Below are 25701 nucleotides of genomic sequence, written 5' to 3' on the forward strand. Positions count from 1 at the left end.
AATAATTGCCTGTTTTTATGGTTGGATTTTCTCTGGGCGACCTTGAAGCCAGGTAAGAAATGGCTCATTATTTGAAGTAAAGTAAAACGTTCAGGTTTTAAACAATTATACTACCTAAAGCTCATGTTGCAAAGTGGTGGGTGATAGCCTGACTATCGTTGACTATAGCATATGCACTCGAATGGGAAATGGGAGGCGAGCTTAAATTACGAGTTGAGATTGAGAAATAAAAAGTAATATATAAAAGCACGTTTTACTCCAGTACCATCTTTTGAGGAGCTGCTCTCTGACAGGTGATAGGCTATTCTCTGTATGCTGTGCACGTGCGATAAATAAGATACAGGAGAACCAATGAAAATACACAAGGACAATTTCATTCCCCTAAAATTATGCCAATTAACCTATAGACTGATAAGCATGAGCGATCAACTGTATTTTCGGCGGCTAACCAATTAACTGTTAAGATCCCTATTCAGTACAGTAGCCTCTACTGTACCAAACTTTACTGTACAAGGGATCACGTTAGAGTTCAGAAATCTGCATTTTCATCAAAATCTGCGTTTTAAACCATTTCCCACAAGTTTTGTTGAAAGAGTGCCTTTTTGTTTCAATAGGGTGATCAGTGGAGTGCAACTATAGTTGTTCTTCACAGAAAATACATTAGTGCAACACATTCATCAGAAAATAGCTTCATTTTCATCAGATGACAACAGAAGTGCAACATTATCTGGCTTACAGCCACACAAGTAAATTAGCTTACAATGAAAAAAATCAAGGCATTTTTTGCAAAAACGATGTATGACCATCATATTTAAATTCTTTATTATCATAGAAAGAGATTAGCTAGCTACATTTCCTAATGTGTCTCTTGAAGTTAATCTTGCATTTTACCTGAGAAAAATAGGCTACACCGATAAAATTCCCCAGAGAAAAAGTACCCACATATCAGTCAGAGCACAATGCCTGTTCGTGAATTCTCATTCGAGTGAAGTGCAACTGAAACACAAAATTAGTCTGATGCCGAGCAGAAATTACAATAAGCATTTTAGATCTGTGCTTATAAAACGCAGCAAGATACAGCATCTTAGGCGTTCTCTTTTTCTGGGGGAAAAATGCTAAATTTCTGCATTAACGCGTAATGATCTATACTCTTTACTGTACCCAGTTGTGCTTCACTGTACTGTGCAAACTTGTGAAACAGACGTCTATGATCGGTGATCATACAAAATCATGGACGTCTATGTTTGGGCTAAATCGAGGCCGGTCTAAACCAACGTCTGTGGACGTTGAAATCAAGGCCATGGCAGACTGACCAAATGTCAACGTCCATGGACTTACGGTGTCAGTCGGTTCAGATGCCAGTTCCAGTAAATGGAAAGCAAGTGGTCTCGTGGGTAGTTGTCAGTAAGAGCTGGGAGAGGTTACATTAACTAAGGGGGGTAAAATCAGACCCTTTTGACTTTCTCCACAACCAAAAAATACATTACAACCGTATTCTAAAACATATTACCCCCACACACACACACATACATTTACATAAGTATTCAGACCCTTTACTCAATACTTTGTTGAAGCATATTTCAGGTCTCTCCAGAGATGTTCAAATCGGGTTCAAGTCCGGGATCTGGCTGGGCCACTCAAGGACATTTAGAGACTTGTCCCGAAGCCACTCCTGTATTGTCTAGTCTAGTGGTTAGAGCGTTAGGCCAGTAACTGAAAGGTTGCTGGATCGAATCCCCGAGCTGACAAGGTAAAAATCTGTCATTCTGCCTCTGAGCAAGGCAGCTAACACACTGTTCCCTGGGCACCAAAGATGTGGATGTCGATTAAGGCTGCCTCCCGCACAGCTCTGATTCAAAAGGAGTTGGGTTAAATGTGGAAGACATTTCAGTTGAAGGCATTTAGTTAGTACTACTGACTAGGTATCCCCCTTTCCCTTTCTTGGCTCTTCGCTTAGTGTCGTTGTCCTGTTGAAGATTCAAACCAGTCTGAGGTCCTGAGCATTCTGGAGCAGGTTTTCATCAAGGATCTCTCTGTACTATGCTCCGTTCATCTTTCCCTCGATCCTGACTCCCAGTCCCTTCCACTGAAAAACATGCCCATAGCATGCTGCTGCCACCAACTTGCTTCACTGTAGGGATGGTGCCAGGTTTCTACCAAAAGTGACACTTGGCACTCAGAGTAGAGGTCGACCGATTAATCGGAATGGCCGAATAATTAGGGCCGATTTCAAGTTTTCATAACAATCGGAAATCGGTATTTTTGGGCGCCGATTTTTAAAATGTGTTTTTATTTATATTTACACCTTTATTTAGCGAGGCAAGTCAGTTAAGAACACATTCTTATTTTCAATGACTAGGAACGGTGGGTTAACTGCTTCGTTCAGGGGCAGAACGACAGATTTTCACCTTGTCAGCTCGGGGGATGCAATCTTGCAACCTTACAGTTAACTAGTCCAACACAATAACGACCTGCCTCTCTCTCGTTGCACTCCACAAGGACTGTTACGCGAATGCAGTAAGCCAAGGTAAGTTGCTAGCTAGCATTAAACTTATCTTATAAAAAACAATCAATCATAATCACCAGTTAACATCTAGTAATATCATCAACCATGTGTAGTTATCTAGCATGTCCTGCATTGCATATAATCTGACTGAGCATACAAGCATCTAAGTATCCGACTGAGCGGTGGTAGGCTGAAGCAGGTGTGTAAACATTCATTCAAACAGCACTTTCGTGCGTTTTGCCAGCAGCTCTTTGTTGTGCGTCAAGCATTGCGCTGTTTATGACTTCAAGCATATCAACTCCCGAGATGAGGCTGGTGTAACCGAAGTGAAATGGCTAGCTAGTTAGCGCGCGCTAATACCGTTTCAAACATCACTCGCTCTGAGCCTTCTAGTAGTTGTTCCCCTTGCTCTGCATGGGTAACGCTGCTTCGATGGTGGCTGTTGTTGTTGTGTTGCTGGTTTGAGCCCAGGGAGGAGCGAGGAGAGGGACGGAAGCTATAATGTTACACTGGCAATACTAAAGTGCCTATAAGAACATCCAATAGTCAAAGGTTAATGAAATACAAATGGTATAGAGGGAAATAGTCCTATAATTCCTATAATAACTACAACCTAAAACGTCTTACCTGGGAATATTGAAGACTCATGTTAAAAGGAACCGCCAGCTTTCATATGTTCTCATGTTCTGAGCAAGGAACTGAAACGTTAGCTTTCTTACATAGCACATATTGCACTTTTACTTTCTTCAACACTTTGTTTTTGCATTATTTAAACAAAATTGAATGTTTCATTATTTACTTGAGCTTACATTGATTTTATTGATGTGTTATATTAAGTTAAAATAAGTGTTCATTCAGTATTGTTGTAATTGTCATTATTTTGGTCCTCCAATAATCGGTATCGGCATTGAAAAATCATAATCGGTCGACCTCTAGTCTTTACTCCAACATTGTGTTTTGATTTATTTCTAATACCTTTTATGACTTTCTGGTAGATATTTTTAAAGACCCGTTTCCATCTTTTTTTTGCCAGAAATCAATTCGCAATTTGCAAAAAATCTGTATTTTCTTTAATGCATCTTTACCTTTATTTTCCAAAAATATACTCTTCTCTTTCATTTGACACCCAATTTGATATGCTCCTACGAACTTCACGTTGGTGCTCATGGGTTCTTTTACATGGAAATGACCATGTATAGTGTTATAGGTTACTGCCTACTTGGAATAGGTCTCCCATGTCAAATGTTTACCATCACTGGGATGACCTGTAGATTATTGTGCTAGTCTTGAGCACCAAACTATACCATTATAAACCCAACACAAGTGCACTGGACAAGCCATTACATCAACTAGTTAAGTTAATCATTCAAAAACAGTCCAAGCACATCTTTCAAATGATCTTCTCCTCCAGGTAATGCATCTTTGTTCATGGATGGCGAGGCATTACCAAGAAACCAGCAGCAATTTACCCAGTCATGCTGGGGAACTGGGGAGGGGTTGCAGGCCTCTAACTACATCTGCTACATGCCTGTTAATATGCAAATAAAGTCGATATTGTGGCAGCAGCATTTTGTCAGCTAATGTGGAGCTTGGGTCCAAGCCAGATTATTAACATATGAATACTTGCAGTCATTAGGAAGGCCTAGGTCATTTATATTTCAAATGTAAATATATAATATGCTTGGTGCTCCTCTCTTGCTTGTGATGAAATAGAAAATGGACTGCAATAGCAGGCCAAGTAACGTTAACATCTCACATCATGACAAATTTACCCACTACCGGGTTTCGTTATCAGTTTCCCTCCAATGACTTCAACAACCAAGTTACATTAATTGACTCAGTGACAGCGACAAAAAAAACTGACCTGGTGACATTCTGCAAGCCTTGTTCTTGAAAGGAACGTGAAATGATCCCCATACACCGTAGTTAGTTAGCTATCATAGAGAGTAGGTATCTGACGTAGCCCCTCCCCCTCTTGAATCCATAGAAGCATTTATGTAGCTACGTTCGTTACTCACTGCAGCAATTACAGGCATAAACCAGCTAAATACTCATTTAAGACAAATACCTGACTAGCTAGCGTGGGTGTAAGTTATTCGTGGTAAATCTTATGTCTAACTAACCATAGAGCTCCAATGCAGACAAATATTACATTAGCCTTCCCCTTTGTTAGCTAGCGCTATTGACGAACATCTCATGAAGTCGCTACTGCTAACGTTAGCTGGCTAGCTAACTAATGTTGACACTTAAAGCAAAGTATTATGAAACGGGGCCAACTCTACATGACACACACACACACAAAACTACACACCAACACAGGTAACCAAAATGGCATGATAAAATAAGCAAAAATATACTAACTCCAGCAGCGATTTGGGCTCTCACCTCTTCGCTCCCACTTGAGCTGTACCCAGCCTCCGCTAAGCTCTTGTGGTTCGACTCTATCCCAAGTAAGCGCAAGTGAGACTGGTCCTCGTTTAACGAGAGAACCAGGCTTGTGGGCCTTGGGCCTCCAGCATTAGTCACATCGTCAGCTTCTGCCCCTGATCGGTCGAGTTGCCATCGCTTCTCAGAACGCAAGCGGCTGCGAGACGACCATGGCCGACCAGGGAAGCGACCTCGGGGTGCAGCAGTACCAACTTGGCCTCCTATGGCAGCCGCGGTTGCTGATCCGCATCCCGCTGCCGCCATCATAGCTTCAAAAACAACACCGATAGCAACTTGAGGTGAGACAAGAGGGAAGGCGCGAGAAAGGGAGGGGGGACCCGCAAGGCTGCAGGGAAATGAAGTATGTCCAAGGAAAGCTTCACAGGGTAACTTGCAAATCTTTATTTAAATTATGATTGGAATTTATAGGGGTGGTGTGTGCAATGCATTATGTAATACAAGTAATAAACCCATTTGATATTAAACAAAGGACGCATTGCTCGATCATCGTTTCATTACAACCATTACGTTTATTGATAATTAACTACAAGGCCCAGCTTCCCTCCATGCAAAAAAATACACATTTTGGGAATAGCCATCTACCGCTGTACCAATATTTTTAGGCTTGTCCCTATTCCTCAGAGCGGCTTGTCCTCGTCTTTTGATATGATTATACATTATGTGCGCGCTCCTTACATGAGAGAGAGAGTCTATGCACTTAAATCAAGCTCTAAACATAATTTGAAAAGAAGAATTGAAAATATCCACAAGTCTAGGCCTATATTCTTTTGCATTGATAAGAGGAGAATTATGGTTGTATATTGTAGTAAACTTCCCTGATGAAAATTATTCACAGAATAAGACAGGCAGGTTAACAGTAATTTTGCAACTGCAAGGCACATATTTTGCATTGCAATTCACATCATCTGCACTGTCAGCAATCATAGGTGATTTACTACAAGCAAAAGTGAATTACACTGTTGAAATATGTTTTAATTTAAATGCCAAAACATACGTTTCTATGTACGCTATCTGAACTACAGTATCCACAACGAACGGGGGGGGGCAATATGGACGTCACATCCCCTCTTCAGAAAACTGGAGTAGGAAGCGGAAATGAACAAATTGACATTCTCTTTTGTGTGTATGTTTTGAGCTGTTGAACGTGAAGTTGTCAAGCAATTTAGAGGTATTTGACATCTATATAATTAAAGATTACAGGTAAAAGCCTCGGAAAATATTATTAATGATATATTTTCTGTAATAGAGGACAATTGCTGTTAACATTGTAGCATATATTGTTAACCATCCAGTACACATTATTCTCGACTGCTTTTTCAAAACTTATCTACTAGCCTACACATTTCGCCTTAAAATACTTCAGTTCGCAAAATTGGTGTTTAAATATGTTATCGTGTCATCTGGGCAGATAGCCAGGCAAAAGTTCGGTGGAAACACAAGACTTGTTCCATTCTTATCGATAGAGGGCACCCTCGTATTTTACAGACGGGCAGTTCCATGAAGCCGAAATGTGCCAGTCTTGATCTTCAAAATACCCTCTCACTTTTATCCTCTTCCATCATACTTCAAGGTCTCTTTGAAAAGCTGTCAATACGAAGGGGGAAATAACAGGAAATCAACATGAACCTAGAGCGACTTCCCAATGAGGAGAAACTCACCCTCTGTAGGAAATACTATTTCGGTAAGTTGGTAAGTCTGAACCACCAAGTGTTGTTTTTCTCTAATTATAAGCCACGTGACCAGGGGACATGGTTCAAAGAGAAAAACATTGCATGAGCTCTCCAATGTTAGTGTTTACAATGTGTGTGTGTATATATATAAGTAATGCAAGAATCATGTAGTAATACTGTAATGACTTTCTATCTCAGGGGGATTTGCATTCCTTCCGTTCCTGTGGCTGGTGAATGTGGTGTGGTTTTTCAAAGAGGCCTTTGTAGAGCCAACATATACTGAACAACTTCAGATCAAAACATGTGAGTGTCAATCATCCAATCAGAGTCAATGTACACAGAGAAAGTGCTGTTAATTAATGTAAGTCAAGATTCCTGTACAAATGATTAGTTGTCCATATTTGTTGTGGCAAATCCACACACTGGATAAATAATACATTTGTTACAGGTTGTGTGTCTTATGAGATGTAGGCCTATGATCCATGATGAGATAAGATGATCCAGCTAAAACAAAGTTGGCTTTGTATTAGTTTAATTAACATTAGTGTAAGTATTAGTGAAAGCATGCAGTTTCTATGCAAACATGACAATACATTACATCTCTCTTTCAGATGTAAAGCGTTCAGGGCTGGGGTTCCTACTGTGGGTTGCAGTACTCACCACATGGATAACCATATTCCAACACTTCAGAGCAGAATGGGGTGAGGTGGGCGACTACCTCTCCTTCACCATTCCACTTGGCATTCCCTGAGACAGACAAGGCGGGGAAACAAGAAAGCTTCCTACTGTATAAAACTTTACCATGACAGAATGAATAGGCAAATCTAACATAGGTTGAAATAGTTAAATGTGTAGTTTATCTCAATGGATAACCATGGTAATTTTCTTCTGGGCTTTAATGAGTGGGAAGATGTCCTATGAACACTGCACCTTTTCCCTAAATTGTGTGTAGTGTGTGGATGTCTCAACACGTTTGAGTAAATTTGGAAGGTTATACAGGCGAATGGTATGTATGACAAAAATAAATAGCAAATTCATTAACTTTCTAAATTAAATGGAAGTGTATGCCTTTTTTATTTGCTGTAATAAGGTTTTGAGTTTAGATGCCAGATTGTGGTCTAGTGTGCATTTCATTAGACATTTGGCTCCTATGGATAATATGAATGGCATGAGCATAGCTTTGGATAACAATATCCAATTGGCTTTGTGTTTAGTATGTCAGTATTTGTGTAACACTGCTCACAATAACAACATACTTATTCCAGATAATAATATTCATATCCTTTGTACTCACAGTGATGAGATATTAGCCAGTAAAGTACTTTATGATTGCAGAATTATGATTTTTTTAAGTGCTTAAATGAGGTCCGCTTCTGGCCAATCTCTTAGGCACCTATTATGAAACTCAATCCATCTGTAGCAAATGTTACCCCCTCTTCAGGATCATGGTTGATGCCATTTTTAGGTACTCAGAGTCAGACTCTACTTCTATTACCAACTGACGCCATGGCAGGAAGGACATGTCACCCCACCAGCTCCAGTACTTAACAAGTCCATTGAGTCTGCCAGGGTTGTATAAGTCACACGACTGTCTGCTCTAAATGGGGTCAAGGGGCAGTGGATGTAAACCCAAATCAGATGTGTGTGTGATGGATGGTCATAAGATACCCAATCGATGAGGTGCTAAGACCTGTGACATGCTGGAGGCTTATATGACATTGTTGTGGATGTGGTGTCAGTGTAATTGTAGAACATGATGTTCACCCTGCATGTCATGATGACCTAATTATTATAAGGTCGTTTTAATCACCAGGACAAAGTGGCTCGGGGAGACTGGCCAACATTAATCACAGATTTGTTCATCCCTCTCTTTGGGATTATGATCATCTCTGTAGAAATTATAGAATTAATAGAAATATTGAATCATTTTTCTTTAGAATAGAAAGACTTCCAAATAAGGCCAATGTGATTGAAGATTAGTGTGCTTCACATTGATCAAAAGATCATTACATAAACAATGTAACAGAAAAATCTGAAGTATGTAGACCTATAAAATAAATATTGTAACATCTTAAACATTCCAGTATTTGGTAAAATATTGTTACAGGGTGTGACATTGACAATGTTTGTGACCTTGTTCAACCTCTGTTTAATAAGTGTAGGTAAAAAAAAAAAATCCTCATGCCCCAGTTGATAACCTGGGATAAGCACAGTTTATGCAGTGTAGGCCTAATGGATACCATCATTCAATCAGTTTTCAACGAATCTGTTGTAGCAATTATTGAGCAGTCCAGTCAGTTATGCAGTCTATCCCTAGAAGGAAGCGTCTGAACTGTTGCCTGGCAGAACACTGTATTGAGATTACCGCTTTTGGCAGTGTTGAATGTCAATTGCCAAATCACCAAAAGGGGCTCCCAATAGGTGTCAAGGAAAACGACCATGTAAGCTTAATTAAAAAGGGGCACTATCACACGTACACTATATGATTTTAATGGAGAATATGGTAACAGTTCTTCATATTTAGGTTGATATGATAGGGAGGAGTGTTCCTTAAGGCAGGTCCCCACGCTATCGAAGCATTTGATCACAACTAAAACAAAATCATAATTCCCAGGGGGTCTGGTGGTGAATCCAAAGCAAGCAGGGTGCCCCACAGCGAAGTTCCCGCCTCATTATGTAACTCCTGCTATCATAAATACAGACCTTAACTGGCACTTCCACAGTTTGTCAGGGAAAAGGGCAGAGTCAGATACACGGACGCAGCAATCCATCCTATTGGCAATCAGAACATAATAGGACTTGCAGGCATCTCATAACGGTAAGTGCTAACGACTCTACGTCTCAAACGGGATTTTACACGGTGACCCTTCCCAGCAACAATTTGAAAGGTCTTTGAGGTTCAAGCGTATTCGGTATTATTTACAATATTCCAGATTTGACAAGGACTATAAAAACCATCGCTGTAGTCTTTACGAATCAATCACTTTCTGAACCTCCGCAGTGAAGAAGCGGGTATATTATAGTTGGAATTATTTCTTGCTTAATTCTAACAACTTCTATTAGGCTAATAGTTTCTCGAATAGTCCAATAAATGTAGGTCTATCATTTTTCCCATGTGCGATTTCTTCCTGTGGCCTAGAATATTCGTAACATCCCCGGCCCATACTGGTGTGAAAGGCTGTAGTAATCACTGCATATTTTATTTTTTACCTCAGACGCGAAATGGACTTCGATCTGCCACCCACTTTTCCAGCCAGCGGTATCGCATGGGAGAGGGTCCTGCCGCCTCTTCTTCCCGGGCTGAACGGGACATTCGGGCTGTACTCATTCACGCCGTCGGAGCTGCTCACCCCAGTGACGGAGCAAACTGGCTCTGCACAGGTAGGTTTATTCCCGTTACACTGCACGCATGCAGTGTTCTAATTTCTCACTGATCAAACCATTTCTGGATTCATTTTTCATGACTTTGTTCTGTATCAATGAGGTAGCCTTGATTAATTAATTTTATGTTTTACTTTCTATATTCTACTGACATTTTAATGAATGCCCATTTACTGCAGGTGCTCTTGCCTTTCTTATCATTTGAATATAATTACATAAAAGTAGATTAAACCAGCAGTAATAGAGCAGCAATAGTGTCAATTTGAGTAGTAATATTGGTATCTTCCCCTGTTGCCAGGTGTGTTGTGACCACAGTCGATTCACAGTTCAGGTTGATGTGAAACACTTCAACCCAGAGGAGCTGATGGTCAAGGTGACAGGAGACTTTGTGGAGGTCCAAGGGAAACACAAAGAGAAAAAAGTAGGCAACTACTGTGTTACATGTATTATGCAAGAGTTGTTCTCTGTTCATAATCACACTGCCATAGTGTGATGACAGACATTGAATATAGCCTGGTTGCTATGCAGTCTGTTTCTGCTTCAGACAACTACTGACCAAACAGACTGGAAACCAGGCCACTTGTTAGCCTGAAAACGAGCATTCCTCACTGACTGTGTTCACTGTAACGTGTGTTTGCAGGATGGGTCGGGGCTGGTGACGCGACAGTTTAACCGGCGCTACAGGATTCCAGAGGGAGTGGACTCCATGTCTCTGGAGTCGGCTGTGTCGCCTGAAGGCATCCTCATCATATCGGCCCCTATGCTGCAGGGGGAGAACTCCAGACACCTGTCCCACTCAGAATCATGAGCATACACACTATAAGAACAAACACACAATCCATAGGAACCAGTGTTGGGGGGGTAGGAGTAAACTACATGTAGTTCAACTAGTAATTTAACTACATTTTGCAGTAGCTTGGTGGCAGTTCATATCTGGTAGTTTGCTACACAGCAAAAACAAAAAGTAGTTTACTGGAACTACACACTACTTCCTTTGCAAATAGAAAACATGGGTGAAGTAGGCAATCATTTCCTTTTTCAGTATTACCCCTTTCTAATTCTCATTTGAAACAGTTGTTTAATATGCTAAATTACACATTCTGTTAACATCTTACTCCAGAGTGATCTGTTCTTGCAATTTGTAGTCTGACATTTCAAATGTAAAATAGTTTATCGCAAAGAAATGTGCAATTTTTCAAATTAACTTTAGTTAAAGGAAATAAAAAAGTACTTATGGGTATCTTAACTTCTTCCAGTGTGAAGTAATTGGTAACTTGGTAAACTGTACACACACCAAATAAGGATAGAAGCAAAAATACAGGCACCCTCTCCTCCAACAGACATATCAAAACACTCACCAAGGAGCTGGTGCCTGCCTGTACCAAAACACCCATTAACTAAGCTGTCACAGAATTAAAATGAGGTTTGTACATATTAACAGGACAGATCGCTCATTTAAAAGCATCCCTCATCCGAAAGAATCCCATTTAACTCAATCTTAATATTTTTATGGAACCATTCATTGTAAACATGATATAAAACCATTGAAAATGTTGATTTGATTGTGTGGTGTGTCTAATGCCCTCTAAATCACGTGTAAAGGTTTTAACACTCAGATTATCAAGTATGTTCACAAAACCCAACAGTAAGGTTGTTGTATATTTAACTATTCATTGTAAAAAAGAGAATTTGTTAACAAAAATAAATGCACTATATTTCGGTACAAAAATGCTGTTGAATTGATTGTTTTTGTTCCATGTGTGTGCTCACCACCAGTGATCACGCTTCCTGGAATTCATCCAACAGTGAGTCCACCTCGCTGAAAGAAAAAACATCTATTTTTAGAGCATGTTCCAAGGTTGCTTCAACGCTTTGCATAGCCAAATATTATATCACTCTAGGATCCATATCTGTGTCTGCAATGAGAAAAAAAAGTACAATTTTACTCCAAAGACAAAACAATCAGCATAACACATCATGATTTCACAATACAGTGCATTCAGAAAGTATTCGGACCCCTTGACTTTTTCCACATTGTGTTATGTTACAGCTTTATTCTAAAATAGATGAAATCGTTTTTTCCCCTCAATCTACATACAATGCCCCATAATGACCAAGCAAAACAGTTTTTTTTTTTTTTTTGCAAATGTATTACAAATAAAGAACTGAAATATGATATTTACATAAATATTCAGAACTTTCCAGTTCTCTGCTGCCAATGACTGGACCGAACTACAAAAATCTCTGAAACTGGAAACACTTCTCCCTCACTAGCTTTAAGCACCAGCTGTCAAAGCAGCTCACAGATTACTGCACCTGTACATAGCCCATCTATAATTTAGCCCAAACAACTACCTCTTCCCCTACTGTATTTATTTATTTAGCTTCTTTGCACCCCATTATTTTTATTTCTACTTTGCACATTCTTCCACTGCAAATCTACCATTCCAGTGTTTTACTTGCTATATTGTATTTACTTCGCCACCATGGCCTTTTTTTTTTGCCTTTACCTCCCTTATCTCACCTCATTTGCTGACATTGTATATAGACTTATTTTTCTACTGCATTATTGATTGTATGTTTATTTTACTCCGTGTGTAACTCTGTGTTATTGTGTCGAACTGCTTTGCTTTATCTTGGCCAGGTCGCAATTGTAAATGAGAACTTGTTCTCAACTTGCCTACCTGGTTAAATAAAATAACTTTAAAAAACTTTGTTGAAGCACCTTTGGCAGCGATAACAACCTACAGTCTTCTTGGGTATGACGCTACAAGCTTGGCACACCTGTATTTGGTGAGTTTCTCCCATTCTTCTCTGCAGATCCTCTCAAGCTCTGTCAGGTTGGATGGGGAGCATCGCTGCACTGCTATTTTCAGGTCTCTCCAGAGATGTTCGATCAGGTTCAAGTCCAGGCTCTGGCTGGGCCACTCAAGGACATTCAGAGACTTGTCCCGAAGTCACTCCTGCATTGTCTTGGCTGTGTGCTTAGGGTCATTGTCCTGTTCTAAAAACCTGTTTTTGCTTTGTCATTATGGGATATTGTGTGTAGATTGATGCAAATATTTATTTAATCCATTTTAGAAAAAGGCTGTATACAGGGCCTTCAGAAAGTATTCATACCCCTGGAGTTATTCCACATTTTGTTGTGTTACAGCCTGAATTCACAATTTGAAATATTTTTTTTCCTCAACCATCTATGTTTTTAGAAATTATTCCACATTTATTGAAAATGAAATACAGAAATTTGTAGAAGCACCTTTGGCAGTGATTACAGCTGTGAATCTTTCTGGGTAAGTCTAAGAGCTTTTCACACCTGGATTGTGTAACATTTCCCCATTATTTGTTTCAAACTCTGTCAAATGGGTTGTTGATCATTGCGAGACAACCATTTTCCAGGTCTTGCCATAGATTTTCAAGTCGATTTAATTAAAAACTGTTACTCAGCCACTCGGGTACATTGACTTTCTCCTTGGAAACCAACTCCAGTGTAGATTTGGCCTTATGTTTTAGGTTACAATCTTGCTGACAGGTGAATCGGCGTACACATCACGGACAAACTGAAATGGTCCACCCACACAGACAGCGTCTCTTCAACCTCAGGAGGGTGAAGAAATTTGTCTAGTGACCGAAAACCCTTTCAAACGTTTACAGATGCACAATCGAGAGCATCCTGTCGGGCCTGGTATGGCAACTGCTCTGCCCACAACCGTAAGGTTCTCCAGAGGGTAGTGAGGTCTGCACAATGCATCACCGGGGACAAACTACCTGCCCTCCAGGACACCTACAGCACCCGATATCACAGGAAGGCCAAAAAGGATCAAGGACAACAACCACTCGAGCCACTGCCTGTTCACCCCACTATCACCCAGAAGGCGAGATCAGTGCATCAAAGCTGGGACCTAGAGACGGAAAAACAGCTTCTATCTCAAGGCCATCAGACTGTTAAACAGCCATCACTAACAGAGTGGCTGCTGCCAACATGGACTCAAATCTCTAGCCACTTTAATAATTAATGTAATAAATGTATCATTTGTCACTTTAAACAATGCCACTGTATATAATGTTTACATACCCTACATTACTCATCTCATATGTATATACTGTACTCTAAACTATCTACTGCATCTTGCCTATGCCGCACGGCCATAGCTCATTCATATATTCATATTCTTATTCATTCCTTTCCACTTGAGTGTATACAAGGTACTTGTGAAATTGTTAGATTACTTGTTAGCTATTACTGCACTGTCGGAACTAGAAGCTCAAGCATTTCGCTACACTCTCAATAACATCTGCTCACCATGTGTATGTGACCAATAAAATTTGATTTGAATTCATCTCCCAGTGTCTGGTGGAAAGTAGACTGAAGCATGTTTTACTCTAGGATGTTGCCTCTGTTTAGCTCCATTCAGTTTCTTTTATCCTGAAAAACTCCTCAGTCCTTAACGATTACAAGCATACCCATAACATAATGCAGCCACCACTATGCTTGACAAAATGGAGAGTGTTACTCAGTAATGTGTTGTATTTACCCCAAACATAGCACTTTGTATTCAGGACAAAAATATAATTTCTTTGCCACATTTTTTGCAGTTTTACTTTTTAATACCTTATTGCAAACATGATGTATGTTTTGGAATATTTTTATTCTGTACAGGCTTCCTTCTTTTCACTGTCATTTAGGTTAGTATTGTGGAGTAACTACAATGTGGTTGACCAATCCCCAGTTATTTCCTATCACAGCCATTAAACTCTGTAACTGTTTTAAAGTCACCATTGGCCTCATGGTGAAATCCCTGAGCGGTCTCCTTCCTCTCCGGCAACTGAGTAAACAAGGACACCTGTATCTTTGTAGTGACTGGGTGTATTGATACACCATCCAAAGTGTAACTAATAACTTCACTATGCTCAAAGGGATACTCAATGTCTGCTTTTTTTCTTCCTCTTTGTTTACCCATCTACCAATATGTGCCCTTCTTTGCAAAGCATTGGAAAACCTCCCTGGCCATTGTGGTTGAATCTGTGTTTGAAATTCACTGCTCAACCAAGGGACCTTAAAGATAATTGTATGTGTGGGGTATATAGATGAGGTAGTCATTCAGAAATCATGTTAAACACTATTATTGCACACAGATTGAGACCATGCAACTTATTATGTGACTTGTTCAGCACATTTTTACTCCTGAATTTATTTAGGCTTGCCATAACAAAGGGGTTGAATACTTAACGCAAGACATTTTTGAGCTTTTAATTCATTTGTAACGATTTCTAATAACATAATTCCACGTTTGACACTATGGGGTATTGTGTAGGCCAGTGACAAAAAAAATCTCTAATGAATCCATTTTAAATTCAGGCTGTAACACAAAATGTGGAAAAAAGTGAATAGTTTCTGAAGGCACTGTAATTACCCTGAAAATATATTAAGTTCATTATCTTAATGAGTACCGGTAATGGAAAGGTTAATTAAATAAATGACGAAGGATGTACTGTATCTAGGGAACATATACCAGTTCTTTACCTGATTTGCTCCTTCACCCATCCTCTGCTGCCTTAAGACATTCAGTAAGGGGTCGTCTTTAAACTCTTGCTCGTCTGAATCTTAAGGGGGGAAAAATACACAGTTAAAATGTCACTGTGCAGATAACAAAAGTAACTTTAGGAGCAGTTGATTACATGACAGATTATTTTTGTTCTAACTTTAGATACTTTCCAGCAAAGCTATGCCAGGTGTTCATAATATGTTATATTAGATCACATGTTAATTGTACAAAGGTATAAATAGCCAGAAATGTACACATGAACAAGAGCAAGGTGAAGTAAAAACCAATAACTGTCACTGGTCCACACTGTCAATGTACTCCTGTAACAGAAGACTACGGCATCACTCAATTGTTATGCTGCCCTATATAGTTAGCAAAAGACCCCTTTAGCATTTAGGGCAAAATCCTAACTTAGTATTTAGAGTAAGTAATGCATGTATAGAAATGAGATTTTCAGGAAAAAGTTAGTTTGGATTCAGTCCCGGTGGAACTTGACTGGAGGCTATATATACACACACTGTATTATACGGCCAGAGTCTATTCCACCTCTGCTACCTAGAGAATTAAGGTCAGCAGTCCCCACTGCACCAGGCAGTCTCACCTTCAGCCTCCTGCAGCAGCTGAGCTACGACCTCCCGGGGCTGCTGTGCACTGGGAGGCAGGGCGGGGGACTGTGGGGGCGCATATTTGGGAGAGTCAGAGGACACAGGGGTTCTGGGCGGTTCCGGGCAGCCCACGGTCGGTAACATTACCTCTGAAACTACCTGCCAAGGTGAATTAATATGCTTTACTCATCTAATATCTTTATCTAAATTAAACTAACCTGGATAAATTAATAAAGTAAATGAATATTATTGTAACAATGAAAAATGAATAATGGCCTTTCTTCAATGTACTAATGGCATCTAGCATCGATGATGCTGATGACCCACGGTGTTAACTGACCTGTCCCAGGGTAATGTGTATGGGAGAGGGTGATGGAGCACGATCTCCAGGGCGGCCCTCTCTCACTACCCCTGGCCTGCTTTCCTGTTGCCCCCAGTCTCTGCTGGGCTCCTCTCTCCATGGGGTGACCCTGTCTTTACATCTGGTGCTGTGTTGGCTCACACTCCAATCTGTATAGCTGGGCCTCTCAGCATGGTCCGCATCACGTCAAGGCGAAGAGACAAGGCGGGCGGTGGTGAAGAGGACTCATGTTTAATAGTGGGCTCCTCAGTGGAGGTGTCTGTGGAGCTGAACTGGGCTTTGGGCTGCCTAATGGTCAGGTCGGCCCTAGAGACCTCCTCTTTGGGCTCCTCTGGTGGCTGGGTGGAGGGGAGAGGGGCTGAGCGGTATAAGGAAGGATGTCACAGAGGTGGTGCATGTGGGGACAGACCGGGGTATCCGGCTGCAACTTGGAGACGGTGGGGCTGGAGATGGGGAGGGCAGCTGCAGGGGAGAATGGTCCATGGGGGACACTGGTCTCCTGGGGGGCTGGGGTGAAGGAGCGGGTAACTATATGAGTGGAATATGCAGGGTGGGGATTCCGCTGTACCTAACGAAGGGAAATAAATGAAATTGTCTGTGATTAGCTAAATGCATTGGAAAATACTACCACACAATAGCAGACATTTCAAAGAGACTTCAAAACATATTTCTAATAGCAGGTGTAGTAGACAGGAGGGTAAGTACCTTGTGTGACTGCCAGCTGAAAGAGTGCTGATGAAGGGTGTGAACCTGATGTGGGTGTGACCACCGACTGGCCTGCTCCATCTTCCTCCTCAGGCGCCACTGAAACAGGATGTCCTCCTCTGGGCGTGTGCATGGATCAGGGGGACCAACCACAGACAGTTTGGGCACGGTTCCAGCATAGAGGTCTGCTGAGCTTAGGTTCCCCACAACTTGAGGAAGCGGTTGCACAAGAAGAGTTATTGCAATGTGTGTGAAAATAAAGAAAGTTGCAAAAGGAAACTAAATGGTGACCATGAGAAATGAGGGACGTGGCAAGAGCACAGAATAACAGTGGCTATGGGAGTTTGAAAAAGCAATATAATGTGGTTGAGACCAGGGAAATTCATGCAAATCAGATGTTTTGAACTTCCCAACCCACATGACTCACCAGTGGTTGAGTTGATAGGTCTGGTAATTATAGGCCTTTGGACTGGCTCATCTATGCTCACAGAGGAGGACAAATTGGAGCAGCCCAGGCCCTCAGAGCTGATGAGGATAGATCCACTACTGAGTGAGTGCTCACTGAAAACATTTTTTTTTCAAATTGTAAGACTAATCCAATTCTCCACATTGCAACTGACTGAATTACATTTAATTGACCCCAACCCTGCTCAGTGTATTCTATTCCTCCCAGCATATCCACCTTCTGTGTAGCAGTCTACTGGCCTTCTCCTGTAGATGCAGTATCTCAGAGTCTCCAAGGTCACCGTGAGAGGAGTCTGACAGGCCCTGCCAGGGCATCAGAAAGAGAGGCCAGTGAGTGCATCAGAGGCATCATCTCCTGTCACCATTTCTATCACCAACATTCTAGAACATTCACAATGTTGTGTAACTCTGAGCCCTCAGCGGGTTTAGTTTTGAAAACGCTTTATGGATCAGTTCTATAAAAGCTCACATCAGTTGCATAGAGTTTAGCTCATTCCCTCAGGGATTTGCAGCAAGCTGGATATGGAGCGGTGTTTTGACCAGAAGGGGTATCAACAAAGGCATCAAACACAGTTGCATAATCAAAGGGAACAGCTTCTAACTAGTTCATATAAACACATTGGTTGGGCAGAACATGTCGTCTGGTGTTGGTATGCAAATATTTATGAGGAGAGGCACTCTGCATGGGTAGTCTCTTCCATTAGATCTCAGCCATTCTGGCTCTTGCACACTTGACAGTATTACATAAACCTGTCCAATACATCTCAAACTCTTACCAAAACATAGCATGAACAGAACAATACTGTTCCGATTAACACCACTAGATGGGTACACTGACCCCACCAATTCAATGTACACATGTAACAACAAGGTTCATCACACACCATGGCACTAAGATCAAGGAGTCCCCTGCATGGGGAGAGGGTGGTGCCATGCCAAAACTACCCAACTGGACTGAGGGTGGTGGCTGAGTCTTTTCTAAGGGAAAGGCCTGTGTACAAAGAAAAATGGAATTAATAAGAAATTGTGTTTTACTGTTTATACACACAGCATATTTATTTATATTTTTGATTCTTGATATATCTCACTAATATATCTACTGCTGTACATATTCATCCAGTATATAGATTTCATTTTGATGGTGCTATTTGGGTTGTTAGATGGATTTGTCCTTACATTCTTGACTTCTTTCCTTAAAAAAAAAAACGTTTTAATTGTTTGACATTTTACTGCATTGTTAGGAGCTAGTAACATAAGATTTTCGCTGCACCCGCTATAACACCTGCTAAACTGTGTACACGACCAATAAACTTTGATTTGAAATGGAGAGCAGAGCAAGACAGTTGGTCAAATGCATCACAACGGTCACTAGATTCCTTGTTTTATCGAAACAGTAAAACTTTTAATGAGTTTCAATGAGATGTAAAGAACAATGAATGAGCCAAGTGAAGTACCTTTGTCAGTGGTTTGAGTGGGTGTAGAACTGGAGGGTAGAGAGGAGGAGGAAAGCCACCAGAAAGGCTGCTGGCCCTCTCCCACCATTGCCGACGTTTGCAGACGTTCCTCTCGACTCTGCGGCCTTCCGTGACGAAAGCGTTCAATGTACCTGGAAATAGGAATTATTGTAGTTACTAATGAGACATGTAAAGGGCATAACACCATAAAGCAATACAAACATCCTATATTCGTCACCTGCAAGCTTATTGTGGATATCATTATACACACTACAATGAAGACATACATGAGGATGCAGGGTCACAAATGCTGTATGACACGTCACAAATAAAACAAATTACCATTATGTAATTCTAGAAATAGTATTAAGCATACTTTGCCAACACTGAATCTTCCTTCTCTCCTCCCCCAGTGGAAACCAGGGACTTTCCCGATGTTGGGTCCTATGTCAGTGTGTCTGTGTTCGGGGAGGTGGCAGTGTTGGCCGGGGAGGACACAAGATCAGTGGAGGGCCAGGACTCTTAAAAACTAGACTGGGCCTAGTGGCAGGAGGAGGACAGAGGACAAAGTGGTTGGCTGCCCCAAGGAAGCACGGGTCCGATGGGCACAGTGAGTGTGTCTGGAGAGGAGGAGGGCTGGACAGCTGGGCAAGGCCAACATCGTTCAGGGTCTAAGACAAACCAGGAAAAAAGTTAGTTTGATCAGGAGACTATACTGACAATACATGTATTTACTGTATTGGAGTAAGTGTATTTGGAAAAGACCCCGACAGCCCCATAGTTCAGTTCTTACGGTTTTCCTCTGTTGCTTTGGAAGCTTCTTGGTGCGTGAGGGGTTGTAAATGTGTTTTTCCCAGAGGTGGGTCTGGCGGAAAGGGATTGTTCCTTGTGAACAGAGCAGCACCACTAAGAGAGCAAGAGAGACAAAATATGACCATTTTCATTGTGGTAAAAAAAAACACAACGTTCTGGTTTTGAAAACGCTAGTTCTGCATTCATTTTTATTTGTTCCACGTCTCACCTGGATTTCATGTTGACAGTACCACCGGCACCAACTTACACAATGGGCAGCGAAGTGTTATAGCCCACATGTTATAGCCCACATACTCTTTGCTATAATCATAGGATGAGACAGTGTTAAAGTGTGTGTCGGGTAAATAGCTAGCACACATGCATTTGATTTAACAAGAGAGTGAAAAGAGCTAGCTGGCACTGCAAAACGTTTTCCCTGTAACTTAGCTAGCTAACAGCATTGCAGTTTAAAACTAGTTTGTTCATTTAGAAAGGCTAGATCACCGACACCGATAACGTATTAACTTTTTAAAAAGCACGTACTTTCCATGTAAATGTTACTTGAGCATCTCGATTTGATCACTGCCTGGGTTGATTCAATGAATGAAAAACACACTGTGCCTTCCGTGTTTTTATCTGGCTTGGACTTGTGTCAATTACCAGGCAACCAAACGGCTAAATAAAATAGTTAGATTAGGAAAATATGCATAGTCTAGACAATTAGTTCTACTTTTCTAAATGTTACATTCCTCGTTGGATAATTTTTTATTCAATTATTTGACAGATTCGATAATGTTGAGTTGATCTTTTCCGAGAACATCATTATCGACAACAATCGATTCTGGCCAATCTACAGAAAGTTGGTAAGTGACAGACATCGATCTGGACCAATGATAGTCGTGTAGTCGACTCCGCATTGCCCAACCAGCAGAAAGGAAACGACCTGCGCGCGGAAGAGGAAAGTCTACTGAAACAAATCCGACCACCGCGCTAACCAGGCAGCTAGCTAGCTAGTTGTTGGAGGGTAACAAAACTACGTTCTATGTATAGATACGTGGCCTTTAGACATTAATTCGACAATAATGTTCTGCTGATGAAAAGTGATGTATCGAATAGACATAAGTCGAATAATGCGGCTACACACGCGTATTCAAGAAAAGACTGCTTCAATTAGTTAACGTTAACTAGCTACTTAGGTTCGGTATCCAGGCACAACAACAGTGTCCCCTTGGGTCATTTAACGTTAATATCTAGAAACATTTTTGTCGTAACTTGTATTTTATCTTTGTTTTGGGGATTTCTGAATGTCAGTGTGAACGGGTAGATCATGCATCACGTCAAGATCAAGACTGAGAAGCCAGGTGAGAGCTTGAACATTTCAAAACCAAAAACCCATTCAGCTGACGATACAGTGGTACCTAACACTATCTACTGGAATTATTATATCTCTACTAAGTAAAGTCGACTGTTTATTTATATATGACAGATGCAGAGGGGAGTGGTGCACGCAGCCGACTAGATGCAGTATTACAGGGGCTGGTAGAGAAGAGTGACAGTGAGAGGTTGGTGTTTTTATTTTATTTGTGAAGATGCAGTACATTAACTGGCTTGACATTGAAACGTACAGCTTCAGGAACTTTTCATTTTCCTCTAATCAAGCTTAGGTGATGGGAAATGCTGTTTTTGCTGTTTTACAGGGAGCAAAATGAAGACGAGACAAAGATGGCAGAAGAGTCTCTGAGCAAGTATGGCCATTTTTTTTCTTTCTTTTCTGGTATTTTTTTTATATTAAAAGAAGTATGCTATTTAGACTTACTCAATAGCCTATTGTGGTTCCGTTAGTCCCACTATTTCTGTAGTAATACTGATTGCCTATTTCTTCCATAGGGATGTGTCTCCATCTTCTGCTGGGAAGCGGTAAGCCTTATTTGATTTTTTAAAACACATCTGACTGTGTGGTTGTTAGACACTGACAGGCCTTGACCTGTCCCCTTTCCCTTGTTGTTGATGTCATAGGCCATCGTCACGGTTTCCACAGCACCGGAGAAAGAAACGAAAAGAGATGGATGATAGCTTAACAGAGAGCAACCAACATAAACAAAGTAAGTCTGCTGCAGATGTCAATCCCCTGCCAAACACAGATAGTTTGACTTTTAAAAACCTTTTGTCTCTCACTCACTGACTCTACCGTTCAAGCTCTAGCTATTCACCTACATATACAATCATTTGTTCTCCTCCCTCTCTGCTAGATGCCTACATTATCAAGTTGTTTGACCGCAGTGTGGACCTGGCCCAGTACACCACCAGTACCCCACTTTACCCCATTTGCCGGGCCTGGATGAGGAACAACCCGGCAGTGAGAGAGAGAGCTGCATCCCCAAGCCCCCCACACAGCATGGGGGAAGAGGAGGTAAGCTCACACCCAAAAAGCAGGACAAAGATGCCCACAATGTGGGCATAAATATATATATTTTTCAATAGAGCTCTCTGTTCAGTATTTGTTTTCACCTGCATCTTACCAGGCTGCAGACATGCTCAATGGTAAGGGACAGAATGTGTATCGCCTCCCTCCGCCCACCACCTGTCCTCTCAACCCATCTGGAGATCCTGTCAATCTGAGGATCCCATCCACAGAAAAGCCTATCGTCAGCAAGGTACTGTATAACATCTGCTACGCCTAGCCATCATTTTCATATTTGCCACAGTAAAACGGTTGATTGTTTCAATCTGTCTGTCTTTGTCACCAGTCTACAGATACAGCTCTTGTCTCTGGTCCCCTCATATACAACCACATAGAACGCTGGAAAAAGATAAGGCAAAAGTAAGTCCAAGGCATCTAAATAATCACAAAAGCTAACTTAGTTGACATGGATAGATTGGGGAGTCGAATATCAACTATTGATCCGAATGTAATCTTGATTGGAAAAAAAGTTGATACAAATTCTGTCAGTAAACATTGTTTATCTAGCTGCGATCAATCTTTAATATACATAACTGTGTTCAGATGGAAAGAAGCGTCCAACAAGAATCAGCTGAGGTATAGCGAGAGCATCAAGATCCTGAAAGAGATGAAGGAAATGTACGACCGCTAGCTGGGAATCCTCCAGGTAGTATCCCACAGCAGAGGGAGGAGAAAAGAATAGAGCAGGTAGGAGCTACGAGGAAGTCATCTACCCCAGGACGCTGCCCTAGTCCTCTCCCCAAGGAGGCCATTGCGTGTGACAATGTCAGAGGAGCCTCATGGAGCCCATTTTTACCATATACTGCCACATTTAAGGACCCAAAGTCCTCGTTTTGAAAATGTACCAATACTTTCAGCAAGTTGATGCTTCTGGTGGGCCCAAGTTCACCTGTGACTGGTGTATTGGGATTCTTGGATAATAATTACATTAACGTTTTTTGTCATATTACAGAATATCTGGTAATGCATTATATAGTCTGTTGTCGATCCCACAATGTGTCATGAAAAGTTTGTAAACAGGTTAAGTAGTGTACAACATTTGTCTAAATTCTGGGATACTCTAAATCAATTCCAATGGTAAATATTTGTTTTAGGATCACCAGTTTCCCAGACAAGCAGTGCCCTTGGGATTTTTTATTTATTTTGCATAGATGTTCAAAAGAAAAGTCTCACACACGTCTCCCTAATTTAAAGTAAGTAAACTGTGTAAAAAAGTTATAAAGTATTGAGCTATTGTAATTTATTTATCGCTATAATAAATCTGCCAGAGTGCTGTTTTTACAGTTGATTGATTTCTGAAATGTAATTCAAAGGATTTCACAGCAGTTATTTTGGGAGAGGGTTTTTCCAGAGGTATCTTGTCATCTGCAGGTCAGAAACACAGTCCACATGGATGAAATAGGTCCAAGATATAGATCACATACAGGCAATAAATGTTCCGTTTGTTTTGGATCACAAAGGAATGTCGTCTGAAGTTAAACCTTTATCTGACCAAAGAAAAACACTTACGAAGAGTCCTTTTAGGAGTCAACTCTTTTATATTAGCTACAAGCAAAATATAAACACAGAAATTAATAAATGACGAAAGAGTTTTTTAAACATTTTTGATACCAAAATACCTTCAGTTAATAGATCCGTCTGGTCGAACAGTCTTGTAAGATTTTGAAATTAGAGGTTTAGGAGTGTTATTGTCTATTTGTGTGTGATAATGTCCCCATCATTTCCCTATAACGTCAACATAGCATCCCCATAATTTTACCATAACATCAAAATAAGGTCCCCATAACTTCAACATAACATCACTATTGGGGCGATAGGGTAGCCTAGTGGTTAGAGTGTTGGACTAGTAACCGGAAGGTTGCAAGTTCAAACCCCCGAGCTGACAAGGTCGTTGTTCTGCCCCTGAACAGGCAGTTAACCCACTGTTCCTAGGCCGTCATTGAAAATAAGAATTTGTTTTTAACTGACTTGCCTAGTAAAATAAAGGTTAAAAAAAAACATTAGAAGTTAAATCCGGTAACTGCATTTGCATTACTTGCACTTTTGAGGTTTTAGGCTGGGTATCTGTAAAGCACATTGTGACAACTGATGTAAAAAGGGCTTTTTGAAAGACATTTGATTGATTTGATTAATACCACCATGAAAACCACAATGACCACAACTACTGACCATTTCAAGTCCCATAACTACAGTATAGATAGTCAAATTACACTGTAATACAGATGTACTAGCCCTGTCTTTTGCAGACATCTCACACCTCAGTTTCCACTTTACCATCAGACTGGTCACCAGTGAGGCGTAAATGTCCTTCTCTGGAGTCAGAGACTTAGACTTAACGGGAGAGATGGGAGCGCATTGATGACACAGTTCATCCCCTGGTCCTCTGGAAAAGCGTTCTCGAATACAACCAGCACGGACTGACGCAGCTTCTTCTGGAACTCGTCACACATGAAGACGTACAGGATGGGGTTCAGGCAGCTGTTGAGGAAGGCCAGGCTAGCGGACAGGGGAATTCCAATATGCACGACCAGGTTGAGGCCTGGGCTGCCATTTGTCATGATGTCCAGAAACTAAGACGTGGAAGGGCATCCAGCAGATGTAAAAGGCCAGGACAACGGAGACGATGATCCGGAGGGATCTGCAGGTTGAAGGTTACATTTTGGTAATTTGTTAGCCCAGTTTTTATACATTTCCCACCTATGACCAGGTAGGACTTGAAACAAATAAAGTCATTCGATTTATATAAGATATTTAGTACATGACTTCGCCCTCATATGGTCTTTATTCACACAATGCAACAATTCTAATGCACATGAGTTTCTAAAAAAGTATGAGTAAAGCAACTGACAAATTGAGATGACATTAAGAATTGCATGTTTGTCATGAAACTACTTCTACAAATGAAGCATAAGTCTGAATGAAAAGTTAAAGCATCTGAGGTCAGAGATCATAAGGGTAGAAAATAAGACTAGAGCGTCTTACCCATTTCCATCCTATTCTCTATAGCAATTAATATTATCCACTCTCCCACCACAAATGAAACAGCTCTCTCTCACGTGCAAGCTGTTGCACTCTTCCTCCCTCCCTTTCTCTCCAAACATCCTATAAGTTTAAAGTGCCTTTAGTCAGTATTTAGTCAGCCACCAATTGTGCAAGTTCTCCCACTTAAAAAGATGAGTCCTGTAATTTTCATCATAGGTACACTTCAACTATGACAGACAAAATGAGGAGAAAAAATCCAGAAAATCACATTGTAGGATGTTTAATGAATTTATTTGCAAATTATGGTGGAAAATAAGTATTTGGTCAC

The 25701-nt window shown here is 40.9% G+C and overlaps 4 protein-coding genes and 1 pseudogene across 10 annotated transcripts in view; 3 read left to right on the plus strand and 2 right to left on the minus strand.

Annotated features, from left to right (window-relative positions):
- LOC112246968 (histone-lysine N-methyltransferase 2A) overlaps positions 1–5236 on the minus strand; it is a 59785-nt gene extending 54549 nt beyond the window's left edge. For 2 of the 3 annotated variants that reach the window (XM_042304871.1, XM_042304869.1), the window contains exon 1: positions 4868–5236. In XM_042304871.1, coding sequence (XP_042160805.1) covers positions 4868–5200 — 333 coding nt within the window. In that variant the 5' untranslated portion in view covers positions 5201–5236. The remainder of the gene's footprint in view (positions 1–4867) is intronic. The other variant, XM_042304870.1, reaches the window with a different exon arrangement.
- Positions 5237–6013: 777 nt separating this feature from the next.
- LOC112246976 (gamma-secretase subunit PEN-2) lies at positions 6014–7679 on the plus strand. Of its 2 annotated transcripts, none has more exons than XM_024415607.2 (4): positions 6014–6122; positions 6525–6635; positions 6823–6927; positions 7236–7679. In XM_024415607.2, exons 2-4 carry the CDS (start codon positions 6575–6577, stop codon positions 7373–7375), a joined length of 306 nt encoding a protein of 101 aa, XP_024271375.1. In that variant the 5' UTR covers positions 6014–6122; positions 6525–6574; the 3' UTR covers positions 7376–7679. The 2 variants fall into 2 exon arrangements, with proteins under 2 accessions (XP_024271375.1, XP_024271376.1); XM_024415608.2 differs by having other exon boundaries at positions 6042–6154.
- A 1404-nt stretch (positions 7680–9083) lies between these two features.
- On the plus strand, positions 9084–11385 carry hspb6 (heat shock protein, alpha-crystallin-related, b6). Of its 3 annotated transcripts, none has more exons than XM_024385483.2 (4): positions 9084–9442; positions 9840–10005; positions 10304–10426; positions 10646–11385. In XM_024385483.2, the coding sequence occupies exons 2-4, from the start codon at positions 9847–9849 to the stop codon at positions 10811–10813; spliced, it is 450 nt and encodes a 149-aa protein (XP_024241251.1). In that variant the 5' UTR covers positions 9084–9442; positions 9840–9846; the 3' UTR covers positions 10814–11385. The 3 variants fall into 3 exon arrangements, with proteins under 3 accessions (XP_024241251.1, XP_024241252.1, XP_024241253.1); XM_024385484.2 differs by lacking the exon at positions 9084–9442 and adding an exon at positions 9482–9636; XM_024385485.2 differs by lacking the exon at positions 9084–9442 and adding an exon at positions 9647–9717.
- Positions 11386–15522: 4137 nt separating this feature from the next.
- Positions 15523–20764, minus strand: LOC112222516 (annotated as a pseudogene).
- Positions 20765–20874: 110 nt separating this feature from the next.
- Positions 20875–23677, plus strand: LOC112222746 (protein lin-37 homolog). 2 transcript variants are annotated; one of them, XM_024385481.2, is made up of 10 exons: positions 20875–20954; positions 21242–21291; positions 21417–21492; positions 21628–21675; positions 21818–21847; positions 21947–22032; positions 22180–22340; positions 22453–22584; positions 22678–22751; positions 22935–23677. In XM_024385481.2, the coding sequence occupies exons 2-10, from the start codon at positions 21258–21260 to the stop codon at positions 23020–23022; spliced, it is 729 nt and encodes a 242-aa protein (XP_024241249.1). In that variant the 5' UTR covers positions 20875–20954; positions 21242–21257; the 3' UTR covers positions 23023–23677. The 2 variants fall into 2 exon arrangements, with proteins under 2 accessions (XP_024241249.1, XP_024241250.1); XM_024385482.2 differs by having other exon boundaries at positions 20880–20954; positions 21423–21492.
- The last annotated feature ends 2024 nt before the right edge of the window (positions 23678–25701 follow it).

Source organism: Oncorhynchus tshawytscha, linkage group LG23 (assembly GCF_018296145.1).
Source record: "Oncorhynchus tshawytscha isolate Ot180627B linkage group LG23, Otsh_v2.0, whole genome shotgun sequence".
NCBI lineage: Eukaryota > Metazoa > Chordata > Actinopteri > Salmoniformes > Salmonidae > Oncorhynchus > Oncorhynchus tshawytscha.

Excerpts from the sequence above, each read along its gene's own strand:
- LOC112246976 (XM_024415607.2), top strand. The coding sequence starts at position 6,575 with ATGAACCTAGAGCGACTTCCCAATGAGGAGAAACTCACCCTCTGTAGG. Across the intron at positions 6,636-6,822 it reads CTGTAGGAAATACTATTTCG|GGGGATTTGCATTCCTTCCG; the intron begins GTAAGTTGGTAA and ends TTTCTATCTCAG. Across the intron at positions 6,928-7,235 it reads ACAACTTCAGATCAAAACAT|ATGTAAAGCGTTCAGGGCTG; the intron begins GTGAGTGTCAAT and ends TCTCTCTTTCAG.
- hspb6 (XM_024385483.2), top strand. The coding sequence starts at position 9,847 with ATGGACTTCGATCTGCCACCCACTTTTCCAGCCAGCGGTATCGCATGG. Across the intron at positions 10,006-10,303 it reads AGCAAACTGGCTCTGCACAG|GTGTGTTGTGACCACAGTCG; the intron begins GTAGGTTTATTC and ends CCCTGTTGCCAG. Across the intron at positions 10,427-10,645 it reads GGAAACACAAAGAGAAAAAA|GATGGGTCGGGGCTGGTGAC; the intron begins GTAGGCAACTAC and ends GTGTGTTTGCAG.
- LOC112222746 (XM_024385481.2), top strand. The coding sequence starts at position 21,258 with ATGCATCACGTCAAGATCAAGACTGAGAAGCCAG. Across the intron at positions 21,493-21,627 it reads GAGAAGAGTGACAGTGAGAG|GGAGCAAAATGAAGACGAGA; the intron begins GTTGGTGTTTTT and ends GCTGTTTTACAG. Across the intron at positions 22,033-22,179 it reads GAGCAACCAACATAAACAAA|ATGCCTACATTATCAAGTTG; the intron begins GTAAGTCTGCTG and ends CCTCTCTGCTAG.